Consider the following 21,594-nt stretch of genomic DNA (forward strand, 5'->3'; position numbering starts at 1 on the left):
AGAACAGCACTTACTCTCTTGTGGGATTATTAATTTGAAGTCTTTTTTCTATAATTATAAAAATTCACAGGGAAAAAAAGATTTCTTTTTTTAAGGGGGGGGGGAATCCCAATCAGTATTTCAAAGGCCACAAATGGTTTGAAATGAAGCGAGTTAATTAATCGCTCTGCGTTAGAAGTCTGCTGTATTATCTTCTCTGCTTTATGCGACAGAGGCTGCCTTGTATCCCAGACCCATTTTCCGTGCGCAAGTGTCAGGCTTCATTTAACTTTAATTCCCAGCAATTTTTAAACATGGAAATGGACATTTCCCTTTTTAAAACAAAAAATGAGTCAGCCAGCCACAACTGTCCCCTGTCCTTCTCCCAGTTTCTTTCATCTGAGCATGGGAGCAACTGGGCCAGTGGTGTGGGGACAAATGGACATCACGGGATCTCACAAAAAATAGTTTTCAATCGCTGCTGCTGCTGTTTTCATCGTTGATTTGCACATTCATACCCCCGACTGGATTTCCAAAGCAGACTTTTGTTCAAAATCAAACCCCTTGAATGCCACAAAAGGCTGAACACATTTTGAAATCAATGACGCTGTGTTCTCTTTCAATTGGCAAATGTCTCCCTGCTCCGTATTCTGATATGACCGTCAAAGGTACATTTACATTGCCCGAGTGTGTTGCTGTTGTTGTTGCCATCCCTCTCCCCCATGCCGGCACGTCTTGCTTTGCATTTTAAGCAAAATGTAAGTTACTGTTTAATTTTAAAAGCGTGTGAAATAGCCAGATCCAAGCAAGGACTTTAAAGGGCGCTGAAGGCTTTCAACAGCATTTTGTTCCAAAGCAGGCTTTCAGCAAATGCATTGTAGTGTCTTGTTAGGGAGCAATTGCAGGCTGTTGTTTCAGCAGCAAGGAAAACATAAAGGGGAGCGTGTGGGATCAAAAATCCTGAATAAGGATCAGGTAAAAGGCCAGATTTCATGTTCCTGAGCCTTTTAGGTTGATAATCTTTAATACATATGTTTAACTGAGGAGATGAAGGTCATATTTTCCACAACTCCTGTGCAGTAGCTCAAATTCTTTAAAAGTCATTTGATCTGGAGGAAGCAGCATTTGGAACCTTCAACAGGAGTTCTAAAGCCAAACTTCTCAGTACCAAAATGTGGCTGGACTGGCTATGTCACCTTCTTGCTCTATTGAAAAGGATGTTGGCATGTTGAGGAAACTTAACTGGGCAGTTACTATATATAAAGGAGAGAGGGAACCTGATTCCTTTGGGAAATAAAGGAGACTCTTGTTGTACACAGCTGTTCATTTATTTGTGTTTTCCTATACATTTTACAGCTGTTTGGTCCTACACATCTTGTGCGCAGATGCAGGACTCATCCAGACTTCATTTTGCACCATGCTTTCCAGGCACAGGTCCGAGTGGTTTATTTTCCTGTTTTTGGACCTCAACTGCCATCGTCAATGGCTAGCAGGACCAGTGGTCAGGAATGAAGGGATTATGGGAATTGCAATGCAAAAACAACTGCAGACCCAAGTTTGGGGAACCTTGTCCTAAGTCAACTACATACGCCAATCCAAATGCTTCTGTACTGTAGCTTTCATAAGTAACCTTTGACACTTCTTGTTTGACCTTTATTTGTTCATTGCAGTTATATCTTGTGGAAACCCTGGGACTCCCAGCAATGCAATAGTCACATTTAATGATGGCCTGGTGTTTTCAAGCTCCATCATTTACAAGTGTCGGGATGGCTACTACTCCACAGGGGTGCTCAGCAGGCATTGTACGGTCAATGGGACCTGGACTGGAAGTACCCCAGAGTGTACAGGTGAGTAGCTCAAGAGCAATCCAGTAAGGCATTATGTATACAGTACACTGACCAAAATTGCATCCACCTTGTCTAGCCTTCCCTCTTTTTCAACACCAGTTAGCCATATGCCATTGGAAGAGTCCAGATGAGGCTCTTAATCTTAATGATGAACAATTGAATAGCCACTCTGCAGTTTATTTGCATCCACCACTCCTATTTGGTCCCTTCTTTTTCTATATCAGCCCTCTCCAACCTAGTGCCTTTCAGATGCTTTGGAATGCCATCAGCCCCAGGCGGCATGTACTCAAAGGGGGGTGAGGGTGGAGTTTGAATCATAAGAGGGGGTGAAACTCTCCCGCCTCTCTCTTGTTTTTTTTTTGGGGGGGGATCACTGCAGCTCCTTTGAAGATCTAGTTGGCTGGCGGCTGCAACCTTCACACATACAGAGATACAAAGTGCCCCCGTTTTAAAGGACTTTTGGGGCAGCTGCCACTAAAATATGGCCACTTTTTCCTGGCAACCACAATTTCCTCCTAGAATACTCCCTGCAATTAGACTTTTTTTTTAGTGGGGGGGCCAGGGGGAATGGCAGACACCAGCTAATCAGAACCATAAGAGAGCTTCAGTGATTTTCATGTGCTAAAAATCACATAGGCACCCAAAAATCAGTGAAATGCTTCCTTTCATTTTTGCAGTCTGTGAATAGGGCCACAAATTATTTAGGTGTATGTGGCGTTTTAGCTTAGCCTTACCCAGCACATCATTTAGGAATTAGGCAAATGACCATTCTCTGCTTTCACCCACCCAAATCTGCAATTTGGAGAAAATACAGATTTATATTTAGAATTGAAGTGAAGATTTGCTCATTATCTCTCATTATTCAGAAGCCAGCTTTGCAACTTTGCTTTGGAGACATTCTGATAATGTAACCACTTTATGTGTTTTTCTTCCCACCCAGTTATTAACTGTGGGGATCCTGGAGTGCCAGCCAATGGCATTCGGTTGGGCAATGACTTCACCTACAATAAGACTGTCACGTTTCTGTGCATGCCTGGCTACATGATGGAGACAGACAGAGCCTCTGCTTTGACCTGCACCAAGGACCGGACGTGGAATGGAACAAAACCTGTCTGCAAAGGTAAGGCCTATTTGTTCAGCATCTTCAGGATTTGTTTTTAAGACACATTGCCTAGGAATATGCCTAGGAATGTAATCTGAGATTTTCCAAAGAAATTTAGATTGCAGCCCTTGATACAGACAACCATTTACCATGGTTGTGCACACAGTAAATAGGACAAGGAGAATATTACTATTCCTTCCATGAGTTTCTGACTGGGTGTGCATGTGTGTTGAAGTCCACTTTACCATACAACAGGTGTTCCAGATGGCCATCTTACAGTATGGCTGGTTGCATGTATGCAGTGGTCATCTTGTCCCCTTGTTAATGGGGGCCATCTGTATCCATGCGGTGTTTGACAATCCCCTTTCCCAAGTGGAAAGGGCAGGCTGGCATTTGTGAAGTCAATTTCCTTTGGAGGAGAGAGACCTGGTGGGTTTTTGCTCTTCTCTTTTAAACCAATGAATGTCTATCTGCGAGGGCCGCCAAATGAAGCAGTGCTGGTTTTGATGGTTAAAGCTCCAAACAGTTTGGGGCCATGTTATCTGAAAGATCACCTCCACTAGTATGATCCTGCCCCAGGCACTAAGTTCAACCTCATTGGGCCTGCTTGCCTCCCTTACTTTTTTCCTCACGGACAAATTTCTGGGGACTGTGTGCCAATGATGGCTGAGGCCAAAGATAAAAGTAAATTGAGCAGTGAACATGATTGTTGTACAATAGACGGCATCCCAGTCATGCAAAACTTTGAGGTTTCAATGCATGGACACCCCTTTCTCTATTTAGGCAAGCAAGAAACATTACTGCAGCCCTTTCAGCCAACCAAAAGTATTTAGAGAAGGCATGGAGCAGGAAAGGTGAAGGATGCTGCCGGGGGGGGGGGAGCCATGGTTTGGGGAGAGAGTCCCAAGGGCCTGACAGAAGCCTGGATATGACCCCTAGTGTACTTTCCCACCCCTGGCATTATTCATTCTGGATGCTGAGATCTAATCTGGATCCATTCCATTGTTTGCCATAACATTGGGGAGTTGAACCACTGGATTCTGCTCATCCCTGATGGTTACGTGGGATTGAATGTGCCCTTTTGTTCTCTCTGCCCAGCTATCATCTGCAAACCTCCTCAGGTTGTCCCCAATGGAAAAGTTGTGGGGTCAGATTTCAGCTGGGGTTCAAGTGTGAGTTACAGCTGCCTGGAAGGATATCAGCTATCCCTGCCTGCAATTCTGACCTGTGAAGGGAATGGATCATGGAGCGGAGAACTCCCACAGTGTTTTCGTAAGCATGCAATCTCAACTGTGCTGTAGGGGAAAATTGGAAGTGGAATAGGCGGGACATATTTCACTCCAGACATTACCTGCTTTGGGCTAAGGCCAGGACCCAGAGGCCTGTGGAAGGACCACTGAAGTAACTTGAGCCTAGACTTCATGCCATTTCCCAAATGTCTCTGTCTATCACAGGCAAAGGGGGTAAGGTTACTTGCTTTCCCAAAAGGGAATCAAGGCAGGAGAGAAATGGCAGAGTGCAGGCTCTTGCAGCAGAGCGGGGGAACATGTAAGTACTCCTTTGGTTCAAGTGGCCCAGCCTCAGCCCACCCCACTCTACTCTACTTGTGAGTCCTACTTAACACACAAACCGCCGATCCAAAGGTGTCATCAAATCCACAATTTACAACCCATCCTCTTCATTCTTGCACCAGAGGGAAATGCTGGGTGGCATTTGCTGACCCCTTTTCAAACCTGCCTTTCATTTAGACAGAAAATGAGAAGCTAAGCTCTGTTTGCAGACTTGGCCCTTGATGTTGAGGAAGTGTTTGAAGGCTTGCTAGATGCTAAATCCTTCTCCAAGAGCAAACTGTGTGTGATTGAACAAGCTTTGATTGTTTCTGTGCAGAGAGAGTTTCATCAGCCCACACCGCCGCTCCATTGGGTTCTCTTAAAATAACTTGCCACGGTAAAGCTTAACATTAAGGTGCCTTCTTCCCACCTCCCTCCCCGGACAATGGCCATCAAAAGATTGAGGGTGGGGGGAGCTCATGTTCTGCACACCTCCCCTCACCTGTTGTAGAACAAAACAAGATTTCTTGTTTAATGCGGTGCCACATGGTGACTTTCCACTGTACAATTGAAGATACATTTTAAATGTAAACCAAAGCAGGGGTGAAAAATGGAAGCTTACCTTTCATTCTCCCTCAACCCTTCTGCTAGGAGATGGTGGGTAGAAGGAAACTAATTAAACAGTAATTGGTGACAAGGCAGAAGTGTGCTGAATGATGCTCGCCTACCCCTCATGCCGGAAGCTGGTTTTTCTTTAAAATTGCAGCTCTACGTGGGAAGTGTCTATAATCGGAGGATTCATTTGAGTTGGGAAGTGTTTACCTTACTGAACTGGTGGCCTTTGTTAAGGTAGCCTAACTGCTCTTTTACAGCCGTTTTCTGTGGTGACCCGGGAATCCCAGCTGAAGGGAGGCGTGAAGACCGGGGCTTCACGTATCGCTCCTCTGTCTCATATTCCTGTTTGCCTCCACTGGTTCTGGTGGGATCAGCAAGGAGGTTCTGTCAATCTGATGGATCGTGGAGCGGAACACAGCCAAGCTGCATAGGTAAGAGGGCATTTTGGTGGGGCATTTCACCAATGAAAGCTATGAGCCAGTGAGTGTTGAAAGTCTATTATAGACAACAAAATGTCTAGGTGTGTGTGTGTGTATACACATACACACACACACATACAGGTGTGCGGGGAGAGAGTGAGAGAGAAGAGGGAGAGTGATTGGTATGTTTGCTAGACTAGGGTATGAGACACTTGACTCCTTGTGTGCCTCCCCTATTGCAGTTGATGGGATCTTCAGTCCTCTCCCTTTCCCAGCCAACACCTGAGATAAAATCTCTGTCTCAGGCTACTACTTTAAATATCCAGACACACAAGATTGGGGGAGGGCTCATGGAGCCTTGTAGTGCAAAACTGTTAGCCCAGAAGTTCCCAGTGCAACATTCATCAGAACCATAGGGAAGAATAGCAAACCAAATTCAGTTTGGTTTGGATTTAATGGGAATCTACCTATTTTGCACTTCCCATAACCATCATTGAACAAAATCAAAGCTATCCTTCATGACTCATACTTCCTTGAATTTAATGATCCAGTTATCTAAATAAACATTGTGTGCAAAATTGTGTGTATTAGGGGGAAATGTGCTTTTTATTATTAGTGAAAATAGCATAAAATTGCATTCTGTTAGGGGAAATTGCTTGCAAAAATGCACACATTAGGCAACTTTGTGTATAGGAGAAGTAAAAGGTAAAGGTACCCCTGCCCGTACGGGCCAGTCTTGACAGACTCTGGGGTTGTGCGCCCATCTCACTTAAGAGGCCAGGGGCCAGCGCTGTCCGGAGACACTTCCGGGTCACGTGGCCAGCGTGACATCGCTGCTCTGGCGAGCCAGAGCCGCACACGGAAACGCCGTTTACATTCCCGCTGGTAAGCGGTCCCTATTTATCTACTTGCACCCGGAGGTGCTTTCGAACTGCTAGGTTGGCAGGCGCTGGGACCGAGCAGCGGGAGCGCACCCCGCCGCAGGGATTCGAACCGCCGACCTTTCGATCGGCAAATCCTAGGCACTGAGGCTTTAACCCACAGCGCCACCTGCGTCCCTGTGTATAGGAGAAAATGCTGGTGGATTTTCATGAGGGCTTCTTTAAATAAATCACAAACTGATGTGGAGAGCTGAACTTACAACTAGAAGGATGAGAAGCTGAAAAAAATCTGAAATTGACAGATTCACCCATCCCTTTGCCACAGCTCACTTGTTGGAATTAAGCAAGATAAATGGAGATAAATAATGCTAGATTAATAGTGCCATTAACTCTTCCTTGCTCTTCAATCTTTTACCACATTTCTGTCTGCTTCTAATCAGACTCAACACACACAACATGTATAGATCCTGGTGTGCCCCTTTATGGAATGCAAAACAACTCCCAAGGTTATCAGGTAATTATTATTGCCTCTTTATTGATCTAATTTTATTCCCTCCTCTCTCTAAATGAACTCCTTTATCTGCCTGATGCATAGTATCTCTCGATCCTTCCATCCATCTAATCTAGTCTCCCTTCCTCCCTCCCTTCCTCCCTTCCACGTAACATTTCCCAGACACAGAATGATTCCTTTGATTGAACTGAAGTGCAAATATGTTGCATAAGAAGACCCTACTGAATCCAAATGAAAGACTTACCTCATGCAGCATCCTTCTGCCCACAGTGGTCAACCAAATGTCTCTGAGAAGTACATGAGGAGCAATAATTGTTCCCAGCAACTGGTGATTCACAGAGATGTTGACTCTTTGTGACTAGTGGCCGTCACTACCATTATCATTCAGGGATTTGTCTCATCCTTCTTTTGAAACTGTTAGCTGTCAGTATATACTGTGGCAGCAGATTCCATAGGCTAGCCAGGTACTGTGTGCAGAAGTATTCCCTACTGGTCATGGTGGTCACCTGTGATCTCCAGGATCAGAGGCAGCATACCAGTTGCTGAAGAACAACAGTGGGAGGCGGGGCAATTGTGGTCCTGTTCTGCTTTGTGGATTTTCCAGAGGCAGCTGGTTGTCCATTGTGGGGAAACGGGGTGCTGCGTACTAGATAGGCCTTTAGTCTGATGTTGTGGGGCTCCTCGGGTCCCCTGAACTGAGGTAGGGGCTAAACCAACCCCTGCATCTAATGACTCCTATTCGCTCAGAATCAAATCCCTTCCTCTCCTCCTCCCTTGACAGTGGGATGCAGGTGCTGGTTCTCACAACTTCCTATTTCTGTTGCCCTTCCCTTCATGTGCTGAGCACCATCCTGGTGTATATACCTGTTTATTGATTATTACATCTTTATCCAAGGAACTTAGAGCAGCAACCATTAGACACACAATCCAAGGCTGAGATAGAATGAGTGGCTCAAGGTCACCCAGTGAATTTCACGGCTGACTGGGGGATTGAATCCACATCTCTGCAGTCCAACATTCTGGCTACTGCTATGCATGGCCTTTCGTAAACTGGGCTGGCACAAGATATTGTGCTGCTACCACTGCCCCCGCCCCACTCCTCCTCTTTGTTTTAGCCCACTTTTCCCCTGCTTAGGTTATTTCTTTCACCCTACCTTTAACAGTAGAGTCCCTGCTGCACTCTAAAAAGCACCAATTATTATTATTAGTTATTTGGAATACATATATCCTTCTCAATAGCCCAGAAAGGCTCCCAAAGCATCATTTTGGGAAGGGTGGCTGTGAGACTGCCTGAGCTGCTTAAAGATGCTGCCTGAAGTTTATTGGGCCACATCTCACAGCTTGGAATTGCAAGCAGGTTCCAAGGCTGTAAAGGCTGTAAACCCCTTTTCTTTCCACCGCTCAGTCTCTGTTTCTCCATCCCAACAGATCGGGAGCATCGTCTATTTCAAGTGCCACAAAGGATACCTGTTGCAGGGCTCCACCACACGGGCTTGTCTCCCAAACCTGACATGGAGTGGAATGCAGCCTGATTGCATCCGTGAGTCTTGCAGCCTGATGTGAAGCAGAATGTCTTGGCCAGCTTTTGGGGTGCAGCCTGCACTAAAATCCTGGGGTTTGGGGTTGTGCGGTGAAGCAAGTCTCCTAAACTGCCTTCAGATTTTATAATGGCCCCATGGAAAGTGTACGGGTTGGTTGGTCTGGAAGCAATGGCTTCCATCCAGGCAGGGAGTCCAGCTGGGAAGCAGATGGGCCAGAAAATGGTGAAGCAGGGATTGGCATTCTGAAAGCCGTTCATAGGAAACTGCCTTGCTTAGATTCAAGAGTACACTGTCTACACTGGCTGGCAACTGCTCTCCATAAACCCAGGCAGATGTCTTTCACAGCCCTACTGCTGGAGAAGCTGGGGGGTCAAACTTTGGAGCCTTTATATGCAAAGCATGTGCTCTGCTACTGAGTTCTGCAGCCTGTCTCCTTATCTTCCTCTCATGGTTAGTGAGCCTAGTGCTCAGAGTAGCAGCACAATAGCAAGGGGAGCTTATGACACTTTTGCCCTTGTGACATCTTCCACTTCCACTCTGGCAAGCAGCTAAGCTTTGATACAGCAATAAGGTCTGGAGGATAAACAAAATTCGCACTGGCCATTCTTCGTTTAAGTGCTCATCCACACTTACCTTTTGCCGCACACTTTCTAGGGACATGTCCACGTGTTCCATGTCCAAGCACCTTCCTTCCTTCCTTCCTTCCTTCCTTCCTTCCTTCCTTCCTTCCTTGGATTTTCATGTGGAAAGCACTGGGGCAAAAAAAAGTGCTCAGACACAGAGCTCTGAAGCACAAGTCTGTGTCTAAAAACATGGCACAAAAGGAAATAGGGGTGAGATCTAAGAGGTTGCATTTATCAGAGGGTGTGCTTTAAGCCAAAGTCTTAAAGCCCATGTGCTTTGTGGCTGAGCAACACATTGCTCTGGCTGAGGCGGTAGGTCAGAGGCAGCAGCTTTAACCCCAGAGCTTACAGAGATTTTTGGTGCAATACCACTCTCTGGCCATCCACACTGGCGGCACTGAAGTGCAGCTGCTCCCTTACCTGCTAAGCTGCCATGATGGTTCAAAGAGTAAAGCTATTGTACCCTGCTCAGAAACGACATCATTAAGTGGTATATAAATAATTAAAATAAACAAAAAAGTTTCTGAACCCCACTACCAGAGACCCCTGGCATCTTACAATGAGCACCTCTGCCTGACTGATCTCAATAGGACCGGCTTAAGCAGCTAAATCATTTTTTGGTAAGGGGGGAAGCTCTAACCAGTGGGTCATTTGCAGCTCACAGGACCTTCCCATCCAGCCCAGCAGCCTCTCCTACTGGGCCCTCCTGCTCCTTAGAAATAATGCCCATCTCCATAACTGTGTAGAGTTTATGTAGGTGTAAAGTGTGTTGAGTTTTCAGGGTACTCTCTTTGTATAACTCTAGCTCACACTTGCAAGGAGCCAGAAACCCCATCCCATGCCAACGTGGGCGCTCTGGACCTGCCCTCCCTCGGATACACCCTGATCTACTCTTGCCAGAGTGGCTTTTACCTCACCGGAGGATCAGAACACAGGACCTGTAAAGCAGATGGCAGTTGGACAGGGAAGCCCCCTATTTGCCTTGGTAAGCATTCTGTGATGAGGCTGAAATTTGTCCTTTGCCTGCAGACTCAGAGAGAGAAAGAGAGATCGCAAGATCGCATTTACATCCTTCACTATCCTGGCCATTCATTTATTCACTCTTCTCCCCCCCCCCCACACACACACTCATTACACCACCCATTCTTGCCTCTGGCTCCACCCAGTGCTGGGCCATGCGTCCCCTGACCTGCAGGTTCCTCAAAAGATATGGGCATCCATGGTCCGGAAAAGCTTCCTTACTCCTCCCATAAATTGATCTCTCCTCTGTGGATTTGGCTAGTCCTTTAAAAAGAAGTGATTTAAGAAAGGCCATGTCTTCTGACATAACTGCAGAAAGAGTTACTTCCTATTGCCTGTCATACACATATCACCACAGGGGAAGAAAATCCTCCGTCTTGTCTCTCCCCATTCAGTGTTGCTTGCGTCCCAATCACCAAGAGGTGAGAGACACTAGGTGTTCCACCGCTTTCCCAGGGTTCAGTTTTCTTGGAATGATGGTCAGTGAAGACTGTAGTGTCTGTAGGATATATGCTTTCATATACACGTAAATATAGCTTGAGCATAAGATAGAAGGGCTCACAACATTAATGCCTCAGCAGGTCTTGCTTCCACATTAGATTTCCAGGGAAGCCCCATGTCACAGCTTTGGGTCCAGCACAGAGTAGATAGGCCTCTGTGTCTCCAGCTTCCAGCACCAGCCGAAACTCACAAACCAAAAACTAACTCCTAGGATGACTTGATGCCCAACAAGGTGTGTACAGAGGACATGGCTATCCCCCTCCTGAATATGGAAGCATATTCAGTTGTCACTATGGCAACAACTCTTCTTAACTAACTTAGCTGATGAGGCCGGTCAAGACCACCTTGAAAAAGGAACTACTTTTACTGATTCAGCAAGCTCCCTCTTATATATTCTAGACCTCACTGGATTACAGAATCACAGGCCTGGAAAGGTACCCAGAGTCATCATCAAGACTGACCCCAAAACCTATAACAACAATTTTATAGACCTCTACCAAGAAAGCCCCTGTAGTATTTCACCTAACCCTTCCCACCCAACAATGTTCCCCTTTATTCGGAAAGGTCCCCTCGTATCCTCACATGTTATGGCAGACCTGTGTGTTGCGCTGCTTAGAGAACTGACCTATGTTTGTCTCTTTTTTATAGCGGACATCCGTCCCAGTGGGAGACCAGTGGGCACTGCGAGGGACCTGCCTCTTCCCAAGGTGTCAGGTACTGCTTCCCTTTATTAAAACCTTAGTAACAAATTTAGAAAATCAGCTCAAACAAGAAACCCCCAACAGAATCAGTGCTTGCAAATTTATGCAAGTGGAATCAAATAATTAACTGATTAATAGATCAAAACTCATTCCATTAATCAACTAAAATACTTTAAATGAGTGCTCTTAATTGAAAGTAAAGGAAGATAAATTCACAGATAAATGAAGCTTTTTTTGCCCCATATGCGCATTAAAGTTGTAAGCACCAGTATAAAGTCTGTGTGCTCGGTGTACTGAATGATCTCAATGTAAGAGGACCAGGTAGCTTTAGTGAGCAATGCAGAATTAAAGGGTAAGCCATCCCTTCTGCTATCCTGAACCATATCCTAAGGCTTGAGTCCTATTTGCCCCATATCAATATGCCTTATAATAATTCCTCTAAGTTATGTCTCTGCAGATTTCCTAGCAACTTTGAACCCAAGTGGTGAGCAAAACCCTTTGTTTATGCTCATAGATATAGCTCTGAAGGGATGTGTCATCTGCACCCTTTGCTAGGCTGCCAACATTTTATAAAGTCCTGCTTGCCTATCCTTGTGCTCCTACTTCACTTAGATCACTTCACTGGGAAGGGCTGGCCTAGGGGTGCTAACCAAATTCTCTTTAAGAACATAGGAGGCTGCATTTGTCAGACCATTGGTCCACCTAGCTCAGTATTTTCCACACTGAGCAGCAGAGACTCTTGAGGATTTCAGACAGGAGTATGTCCTAGCCTTACCTGAAGAAGTCAAAGATTGACCTTGGAACCTTCTGCATGCAAAGCAGGTGCTCTACCACTGAGTGGTGCCTCTTGTCCTAGTTGCAATGCGCTCTGCATTCACACACCAAACCACAGTTCCATGGAAACTCCATGGACAGCTTCAATTAGTATGAAACTGAATGTCAGGCAATTTTGGCCAACTGTTGACATCTTCTTGCAAATGTTCTGCCTTGCATTGTTCCTAGTTCCCGCTGACGTCTTTGCAAAGAACTCCTTTTGGAAAGGCTCTTACGAGTACATGGGCAAGAAGCAGCTGACTATGCTCTCTGTCACGAGTTTTGACCCAGTCACCAGTAAAGTCAATGCCACCCTGAAAGACCACAGTGGTGTGGAGCTACAACTGTCTGGTAGGTCAGCTTCTGTATATCCTCATTTGCCACAGGTGATGCAGTCAGTTGCCCATCCGTGTTGGGTAATAAAGAAGTGGAAAAATTCCATATTTCACTTAATTAGCACAATATGCAGTGTCCTACAGATTTGGTTGTAGTGCAACTCACAGCATCCCTGACCATTGGCCATCTGGCTGTGGATAATGGGAGCTGCAGTCTAATAAAGCCTGGAGAGCACCACATTGGCTACCCTGCAGTATACAGTACAGCGAATTAATAGTGTATTAATGGTGCCAGGTTATGGCTAAAAGTGTAGGTAGCTATCTCCCTGCCAAAATAAGGGCAGCATTTGGCCAAGGCTAGGGAACCTGCAGCCTTCCAGATGTTGCTGCACTCAACTCCCATCATCCATTGGCCATGCTGGCTGTGGCTGATGGGAGTTGCAGTCCAGTTGGAGGGTCCACAGGTTTCTCATTCCTGCATCAGACCAATGAGGACCCAGAAACTGCCGTTTCCTTGGGTCCCTTGCAATAAAGTGTGTAGAGTCATGAACTGCCGTGATCCTTAGTCCTCACTGCTCAGGCATCTAACCAACAGTCAAGGCAAAACAAGTGATCAAAGAGGCAAGCTGAGGTCAGCTTCCAGATAATCCACTGAAACTCTATTCATGGTTAGGATTTTTTTGCCTCCATCGCTGCGCACTTACTTGCACTTACCTTTGTCTGATGTTTCATCACCCATCCACCTTGTTTGGAGTGAGCTTTTTGGAGCTCTTAGGAATTTCACCATCCTGAATAATTCAGTGATGCCTGAAGACAGGAGCATCTGAAATAAAATGCATCTTAACTCTAGCATTGTGCAACAGGAGAGTGCAGGTCCAGTGTGTGAAAGAGCTTGCAAGTCTTCTTCTCCAGTATCACTGGGATATTACCCACCGCTGTCACTTTCATTCTGTCTCTCTCAGGGCTTGTCCACACTTTGGCTCATCCTCTGTCCAGAAAGCATGGGTCCAAGTTTTCCCCTTGCCCCACTCCTTTTCCAGGGAAAGCCCACTCCTTAGTGTTAAATCAAAGGAAACGGAAATCTGGAGGAAACCCAAATTGCTGTTTGTTCCAAATGAGCACTAAGAGTGATTTTCCCCAGGGAAAAGCAGTGAGACAAGAGGAAGTGTGAATAAGCCCCCCCCCCAACACACACACACACTTTTCTTTTTGCTAAGAGAAGCCACAAGCTCTTGAAGGACCAACCTTCTCATTGTATTCTCTTTACAGGTATTTACAAAAGAGAAGATGTCCACCTGCTCCTCCAGGTGTACCAGATTACAGGGCCAGTGGAGATCTTCATGAACAAATTCAAGAATGAAAAGTGGGCTTTAGATGGTCATGTAAGTATTAGCACAGCCCAGTATTGTCTTGTTCATTTGGCCCATCCACACATTACGCTTTCAGAATTTGTCTGAAGTGTTCCAATGCCAAATGTATAGAGCTGCGGAGGGCGGGGGGGGGGAGTAGGGATGGGAACAAGAAACAGCAGGAGCCATTGCACTGGGAGTCTGAAGAAGCAAAAGTCAACATAAGATTACTAATTGGAGTAGTGACCTCCCCCTGGTTACTATAGTTATGGAATATCCTCTCCAACACGACTCGCTGGATTCTATTCCACTTCACCAGATTTTTAGCTCCTAATCTAGTATGATCACCAATGGTTTCCCATCATCTTGGAAAAAAAGTGATGTGGGATGCTGCAGGGTTCTGTCCTGGGCCCGGTGTTGTTCAGCATCTTTATAAATGACTTGGATGAAGGAATAGAGGAGGCACTCATGAAATTTTCAGATGACACCAAACTGGAAGGGTCAGCTAATACCTCAAAAGATAGAATCAGGATTCAATATGACCTTAGCAGATTGGAGAACAGGACCAAAATTAACAAAATGAATTTCAGTAGGTACAAAGATAAAGATATACACTCAGGCAGAAATAATCAGATGCACAAATATAAGATGGGGGACACCTGGGTTGACACCAGTAAATGTAAAAAAAAGATGATCTAGGGATCTTAGTAGACTACAAGCTTCAGATGAGTCAACAGTATGATGCAGCAGCAAAAAAATAATGAATGCAATTCTAGGCTGCATCAACAGAAGTGCCCAGATCAAGGCAAGTAATATCTCTGTTCTATTCTGCCTCGGTCAGACCACACCTAGAATACTATGCCCAGTTCTGGGCACCACGGTGGAAGCCAGGCTTTCTGAGGAACGGTGGAGGGAGCTAGATGTGTTTAACCTGGAGAAGAGGAGACTGAGTGGTGATATGATAGCAGTCTTCAAATATCTGAAGGGCTGTCACATGGAAGGTAGAGCAAGCTTGCTTTCTGCTGCCCCAGAGGGCAGGACCTAAACCAATGAATTTAAATTACAAGAAAGGAGATTCCAACAAAACATTAGGAAGAATAGTCTGACGGTTAGAGCTGTTCAACAGTGGCGATCTGCAGGGACTCTTTAGCTCTGGTTCCGACATTTGTCTCTCTGACCAGCATAAGCATGAAGCACATTGACAGAGGAGAATCATGCATACTCAGTTTCTGTGCTGGTCAGAGACTAGGAGAAGTACCCACCTATCCAACCAGCATGAGCTGAATCAGTGCCCTTTGGGTGGCTGATTGAGCACCCAGACCCAACACTACACTTGAGCAGTTTCAACATTTGAAGAGACTACTCAGGAGGGCTGGATTTGCTTTCAGGATGAGCAAGCTGCTGTGCGTGATCAGTTCTCTTTGCTGTGGGCTCCATATCTTTGCTGTCAAAGCTGTACTTTCATCATTTTTGTACTGTTACATTGTTTCATTGAATAATTATTTGGGGGCTTTTGGAGAAAAAGTCTAGCAATCTATGCTAAACCACCCTGCCGCCAAAGCCAAAAATCTTTATGCAATCAGAAACATGGGATTCTGCAGTTTGTTCCTCCTTCCCATCCACAGGTCACTCCAGAATCATCGAGTGGGACGTTTGTCTACCAGGGGTTTGTGCATGGCAAAGGTTTTGGGCAGTTTGGCCTGCAGAGGCTAGGTAAGTTATCCTGCCTTCATGCAAAAATCCTATTCTTTAATTTTTTTTACTTGTACATTATTTTAATACCAGTATAACTATTTTTTCTGTAATTTTTATACAGCAATGCAGTGGGGAAATTTTCAGTTCAAGTTGTAATGTATAAAAGGTTTGATTCTGATTGGCTAATAGAGGGAGTCTAGGCTGAGACAAACATGGGTGCTTTCTGCTTGCCATAGTCTTTACCTAACTGGTTAGTTTTGGCATTTATTCCCCTTTCTCTTACATATAAGAGTTTCCAGTTATCTGCCAATATTTTCTGCACAAGTTATGCGAATTGAGCAAATATCTATGCAGCAGTGGGCACATGATGAGGGATGGACCATCCAGACTCAGAACCCCCAGCCTCTGTCTCCTAGCAAAGCATGGCGTGCGATTTAATGCCCCATCTTCCTTTTCAGACATCATTGAACGAGATGCCGAGTCTATAGGACATCCATTTGCATCCAACAGCAGTTCAGTGGCAGCTGCTATCCTTGTGCCTTTCATTGCCCTGATTATTGCAGGGTTTGTGCTCTATCTCTACAAACACAGGTGAGCAAACCTGGGAGCAAACGGAGGGAGGCAAGAAAGCAAAATACTAATTTTGTATTGCTTTCCTATCTCTGTGTTTGTGTATGTTCTTAACCAGTCTGCCAGTCCGAGTGGAGGGGAGAAAAGCAGAGAGAGGCTGCGTAACCATCCCTGTTTATTGTTATTTATTAATTGCTTAAATGGGCTTCGAAATCGCTTCCCGCCAAACTCTGTCCCTTCCTGCTGGGGAAAAGATATGGGCACCAGTCCATGGAGAGCCAGTGTGGTGTAGTGGTTAAGAGTGGTAGACTCGTAATCTGGTGAACTGGGTTCGCGTCTCCCCTCCTCCACATGCAGCTGCTGGGTGACCTTGGGCTAGTCACACTTCTTTGAAGTCTCTCAGCCCCGCTCACCTCACAGAGTGTTTGTTGTGGGGGAGGAAGGGAAAGGAGATTGTTAGCCGCTTTGAGACTCCTTAGGGTAGTGATAAAGCGGGATATCAAATCCAAACCCTTCTTCTTTTTACTCTGATCAAGGGCGGGAGGGACGCTTGCCTAAAGGAACTCCCCACAAAGAATAAGCAATACCTGATCAACCATGCTCAATCAAAGTAGCCTCTCTGCTGGCATGCCCTGCAGGGCCATCTCTGACTCCTCTTTTTGGTCTTGTCTGGTACAGAAGGAGACCGAAGGTGCCATTCAATGGTTACGCTGGGCATGAAAACACCAATGTTCGTGGAACGTTTGAAAACCCCATGTATGACCGCAACTTGCAGCCGACGGATATCATGGCCAACGAGGCAGAGTTTACAGTCAGCACCGTGTGCACTGCGGTATAGCACTTAACAAACCTGCGCAGTAAGTGCCGTGCTGTTCAGCTGTTCCCAGGTCACAAGTGATCTAGCGTTTTTAATTTGCAAAGTATTTGCTGGAGTTTCCCAACCTTGTTATTGGTGACTCAACACAGGCCAAAGGCTTCCCAGTTCTGGGCCTGTGCAGTAGGACATCAATTTCAACTAAATAGGGACGGGATGCCCAGTAGTGACTGGCAGGCCGGTGCAGGTGGATTGCTGCATTGCCGACCTGCTTTCCTAACATCGTGCATTGTTGCTGCTTATCCAGAGGGAGAGGGAGAGGGGCAAGGCAGCAGGAGCTCAGTGTGGTGTGTCTGCAGCAGCAAAGCCAATACAATGCTCCTGCCCACACTGTGCCAAGAGGGAATGATGTAGGGTGTTGGGAAAGCAGAGGAGCAATGTGGCCACACACAAATCCCACCAACTATTACTGGCTATACCATAAATCACTCTACTTCTTAAGCTTCCTCACAATCCCCATTTAGGTTATTTTTGTCTCCAGATGACTATGCTTGGTGCTTGATGGAGTCCACGTTTGGTGTTACTTTTATGATGGTTTGTAGACACCTCAAGGTCTCCTTTCTATGGTAATATAGATGCAATGTAAATATTTTCATAAAGAAACGGCTGTTTTGGGTAAAATTACTTGGTTTATTTAGGTTCCACAAGGAAAAAACGGTAATCAGATTTGGACATGACTGGACATAATTCACACCACTTTGGAATAATAAGCAGGCAAAGATTAGTTATAACCCTTTCTCAATTTTAGAAACGTAGAGGCAGCCCATTGATAGCGGGTTAACTCTTTTGTGCTGTGGATCCAGCCTTGCTTCTTGTTTTCTCTTCCTCTGCAGCATTCTCCAGGGACGGGAGTCTCACCAGTGCCCGATGTTCCTCCTGGTTCATCTTTGCCCATGATCATCCCTCCCAGAAATGTTGGGGCTGTGGAGTTGATATGGTGCCTTTGAGTTGATCCAGAGAGAGAAAGAGAAAGAGAGTGACTGCCTTGCTGTTTATCACCGCTCCACATCCTCATTGCCTTCCGTTCCGCCCTGCAGCCGATAGTCAAATCAACCAAAGCACCCACTCCAGCCCTTGTGTTACGACTACATGGGAGTGGATCCACCAACATGTCCCCCACCTCTGAGCCTTTTTCTAGCTGATTCTGGCCAATTTTACAACCCAGAGACCAGAGGTTGTCCAGCTGCTTGTTTTTGGTTGATTATCGCCTTCTGGGGAATACATCGTGACCTGGTAGGGAAATCTAAGGGCATTAAATTACCAGAGGAAGTGAAAGACATGTAAGATGAAGTGGCTGCATTGGGGCTGACGAGACTTCCTGGATGCAGAGAGTATGGGGCACAAAAGCACCCATCACATTGAACTAAAGCAGCAGGTTTAGCAAATGGAGAAATGGTTGCTTCATATGTGTTCATTCTCTCCTTCCTCCCCCATCTCATGTAGGTACTTCATGCTAATAGCCTACTTCAAGGACTGGAGGTTTCTGCAAAACCTGACACACACATACACACCCAGACCCAACCCACTTCATTCTGTACTTTAAAATAACCTCTGCTTTATTCTGTCAAGGTCAGCTGCTTGTCTTTGTTCCAGGTATAAGGCCAATTCGAACCCTGCCTTTTAAACCACAGCTGCCATTGTTGCTTTGTCCTTGCTAGCGTTGACAGGATTGTTAGAGAGTAAGGACCATGCCAAGGACCTTTCTTGGCATAGGGGATGGGCAGCCTTATTTGCACAGTTGTCAAAGTTGAAATCAAAGCATCTTTCCCTAGCTAGCACATTCATTGCAGGTCGGTCACATTTTGCCAGCCCTTGAACTACAATATTTTGTCGCTGGGGAACAATTTCTCACAAATGCACTTCCCTTGCTTTTTTGAATCATGCCCTGAGGAATATGGCAACATGAGAGTCATTAAGTCCTTTTGGTTACTGTATGTGGCCTCACCAGTGTCTAACGAGATTAATTCATTTTGTTCTGACCCCCTCCCTCCTCATTTAGATTCCTTTTAGGGAAAAAGAGGCTGAGCCCCCACCCCACCCCCAAAATCTGTACCACCATAGTAGGGTTGCTCGCATTTCTTTTACATTTATTTCAAAAAATATGGCAAATACGTTTGCCTGCAGCATTGTGAAACTGCTCTCTTCTCCATTTTATTACATTCTGTGCTTCCTGCTGGAGTGCACAACTGCTCTACTGAAGTGAGAAACTGAACGAACCCACTCAGCCCCCATCTCTTCCTACAAGGACAGAATCTTGCACTACTAGTCTAGATTGGATTTTTACTCTTGGCAATAGACTAGAGACTTTGCATTGTCTAGAGCAGCCCATTTGTCACATGCAGTCAGATCCATCGAGCTCAGTGCTGCTTACAGTCGTAGTCTGCCAAGGAGAGAGTTGGTTGAAAATATTCTCTTTGACATCTATTCACCTCACCCCCACACACATGCAGGAAATTTTAGACAGTAGAGGGATAGGTATAAATACAGCCCTGCAATGCCCCACCTGCAGTTTGAAGTTTTACAATCGAGAACACATGTTTGATGTGCCTCATCTACTGAGCAGCCATCAACAAGCGATCAAAGGTATATTACAGTTACCATTTGTGCAAACTAGGGTGGATGGGCCCCATATTTTCCCAGACAAAACAAAATTGGGATTTGTGTAGGCATTTGGGGGATGGTTTAAAACTGGACTTTACTCTGCTTAACAAACTTGAGGCAAAAATCTGATTAAACTGGAGCATGCTTAAATCATGTCCAGAAGATTCTAGATGTAATCCTGGATCCACCTGAGAGCATAGAACCATAAAATTGCAGCACTGGAAGGGATCCTGGGGGCAGGAATATCACCTAAGCAAAGCTTCACTTAGCATCCATGACAGGTGGCCATTCAACCTCTGCAAAAAACCTCCAAGGAAGGAGACTCCACCACCTTCCAAAGGAGTCCATTCCACTGTCAAGCAGATCTTACCATCAGGAAACTCTTCCTGATGTTTAGTGGGAATCACCTTTCTTAACAGCCTTTCAGGAGATTTTTTGCAGTAGGAACTTTTGAACAGCAACCCCATGATAAGAACTCTTTGACCTTTCCCCCAAATAACGTCTTGTATAATTTCTACTCCAAACGGCTTTAGAATCCCAGAGGAAATTCAAAGTGCAGGATTGTTTTACTGTGTGCAAATACCATTACATTTTTAATCCCTATAAAGGAGCACAGGTGTTTGCATTCTTTGCCATCCACCCCAATAAAAGGGAGAAACCGGCAGTGTTGACTTTCACCAGTATTGTTGGGTTTGGTTCATGCTTTCAACCTGGAAAGCATGCTTTCGTTGGAAGACGCCATTTGGTGATAGTTGAGGTTTTTTAGCTGAGACTCACAGCAAGGGGGAAGGCATACTGGTGCCTTAACACACACAACCAGGTTTGGGCAGAACCTGGCGCAGTAAAATCACAATCATGCCTTACCCTTTTTTTATTTTTGCAGGGAACAAGTAGATTTTGAGTAAATTTTCAGAGAGCTAGTATTGAGGACTCCAAATTACTTTTCACCCTTTTTATGTAAACAGAAAATATATGCTTTGAGCAGGAATGTAGCCTAATCAGGGTGAATGTGCACCTTCAACCCTTGTATACTTCTTAGCAGTCTAGCATTCTCCAAACACTGATTTGGTGATATATTTTTGTAGTAGTGCTGATTTCTCTGATCTGTTTGGAACTGAGAGTGTGGGCAGTTCAGGAAGAGTAGAGTCAGTGTAACTACTTTGGGCATTCTGTGTGGAAGCTCCCATCAGCTGGGGACAGAGCAGAAAGGAAAAGCTTTCATCATAAGAAAGAAACAATTTGCACATAGAAAAGTACTATAGTGAGTGTCAAGAGAGAAAGCGCCAGGCTAGGGATCTTTCCCCTAATGCATAGGTTTCTACATGCAGGGCAGTTTGCTTGGTTTTAAACCAAGTAGTGAAATATTTTCATAACCATGGGAGGTAACACAGTACAGCTTGTTTAAAAGGGCAAATTTGGACACTCATTCTGCCATATTGAGCTATAACCTTCAAATTTCACTAACTTTTCATGCTAAAAGTCCCCTGCTTCCCCAACTGAAGCCCTAAATTAATGGTGATTCGTAGAACAGAATCATAGGGTTGGAAGGGGCCTTGTAGATCATCTAGTCCAAATCTCCTGATCTGCAAGGCAGGCTATAGATACAACATCATTCACAGATGGCTGTCCATTCTCCTTAAATTCCTCCAGTGAAAGGAGACCCCAACACCTCCTGAAGCAGTCTGTTCCCCTCTGGATTGTTACCATTTTTCTCCAGAGGACAATGAGTTAAAACTTCAGGGATTCTGGCTAAACTTTTGACATGGGTAACAGAGGGCTAATAATTGCATGTGGCAGTACGAATGCTTCCAAACCCATCCAGCACCATGCAGCAATACCCCTGAAGTAGCATGTTTAAATTATTGTCTTGAAGGAACTTTGTTCCACTCGCCACTGTTGCCATCATGGGTTTGCTTCAGAACTTGCCTCCCCTCTCCCTGGCTTTTGGGTCACTCGGGAGCTACTTGGCCAAAAGCTGTGTTCTCTTTTACAAATTCACCTGCTCGCTGAACAGCATGGCCCGGGATCAGGGAGGATGGAAGCTGTTGTCCACCAACATCTGGAGAG

At 45.4% G+C, this 21,594-nt stretch overlaps 1 protein-coding gene across 11 annotated transcripts in view; it reads left to right on the top strand.

Annotated features, from left to right (window-relative positions):
- Window positions 1-18,968, top strand: part of CSMD2 (CUB and Sushi multiple domains 2) — a 519,932-nt gene extending 500,964 nt beyond the window's left edge. For all 11 annotated transcript variants that reach the window (XM_079985202.1, XM_079985205.1, XM_079985206.1 and 8 more), the window contains 14 exons: window positions 1,650-1,826; window positions 2,767-2,946; window positions 4,027-4,200; window positions 5,351-5,524; window positions 6,834-6,907; window positions 8,333-8,444; window positions 9,874-10,053; window positions 11,238-11,303; window positions 12,293-12,454; window positions 13,708-13,820; window positions 15,413-15,500; window positions 15,941-16,073; window positions 16,731-16,909; window positions 17,760-18,968. In XM_079985202.1, the coding sequence (XP_079841328.1) occupies window positions 1,650-1,826; window positions 2,767-2,946; window positions 4,027-4,200; window positions 5,351-5,524; window positions 6,834-6,907; window positions 8,333-8,444; window positions 9,874-10,053; window positions 11,238-11,303; window positions 12,293-12,454; window positions 13,708-13,820; window positions 15,413-15,500; window positions 15,941-16,073; window positions 16,731-16,890 (1,793 nt within the window). In that variant the 3' untranslated portion in view covers window positions 16,891-16,909; window positions 17,760-18,968. The remainder of the gene's footprint in view (window positions 1-1,649; window positions 1,827-2,766; window positions 2,947-4,026; window positions 4,201-5,350; window positions 5,525-6,833; window positions 6,908-8,332; window positions 8,445-9,873; window positions 10,054-11,237; window positions 11,304-12,292; window positions 12,455-13,707; window positions 13,821-15,412; window positions 15,501-15,940; window positions 16,074-16,730; window positions 16,910-17,759) is intronic.
- The last annotated feature ends 2,626 nt before the right edge of the window (window positions 18,969-21,594 follow it).

The sequence above is a fragment of the Podarcis cretensis genome (assembly GCF_951804945.1).
Source record: "Podarcis cretensis genome assembly, chromosome: 8".
NCBI lineage: Eukaryota > Metazoa > Chordata > Lepidosauria > Squamata > Lacertidae > Podarcis > Podarcis cretensis.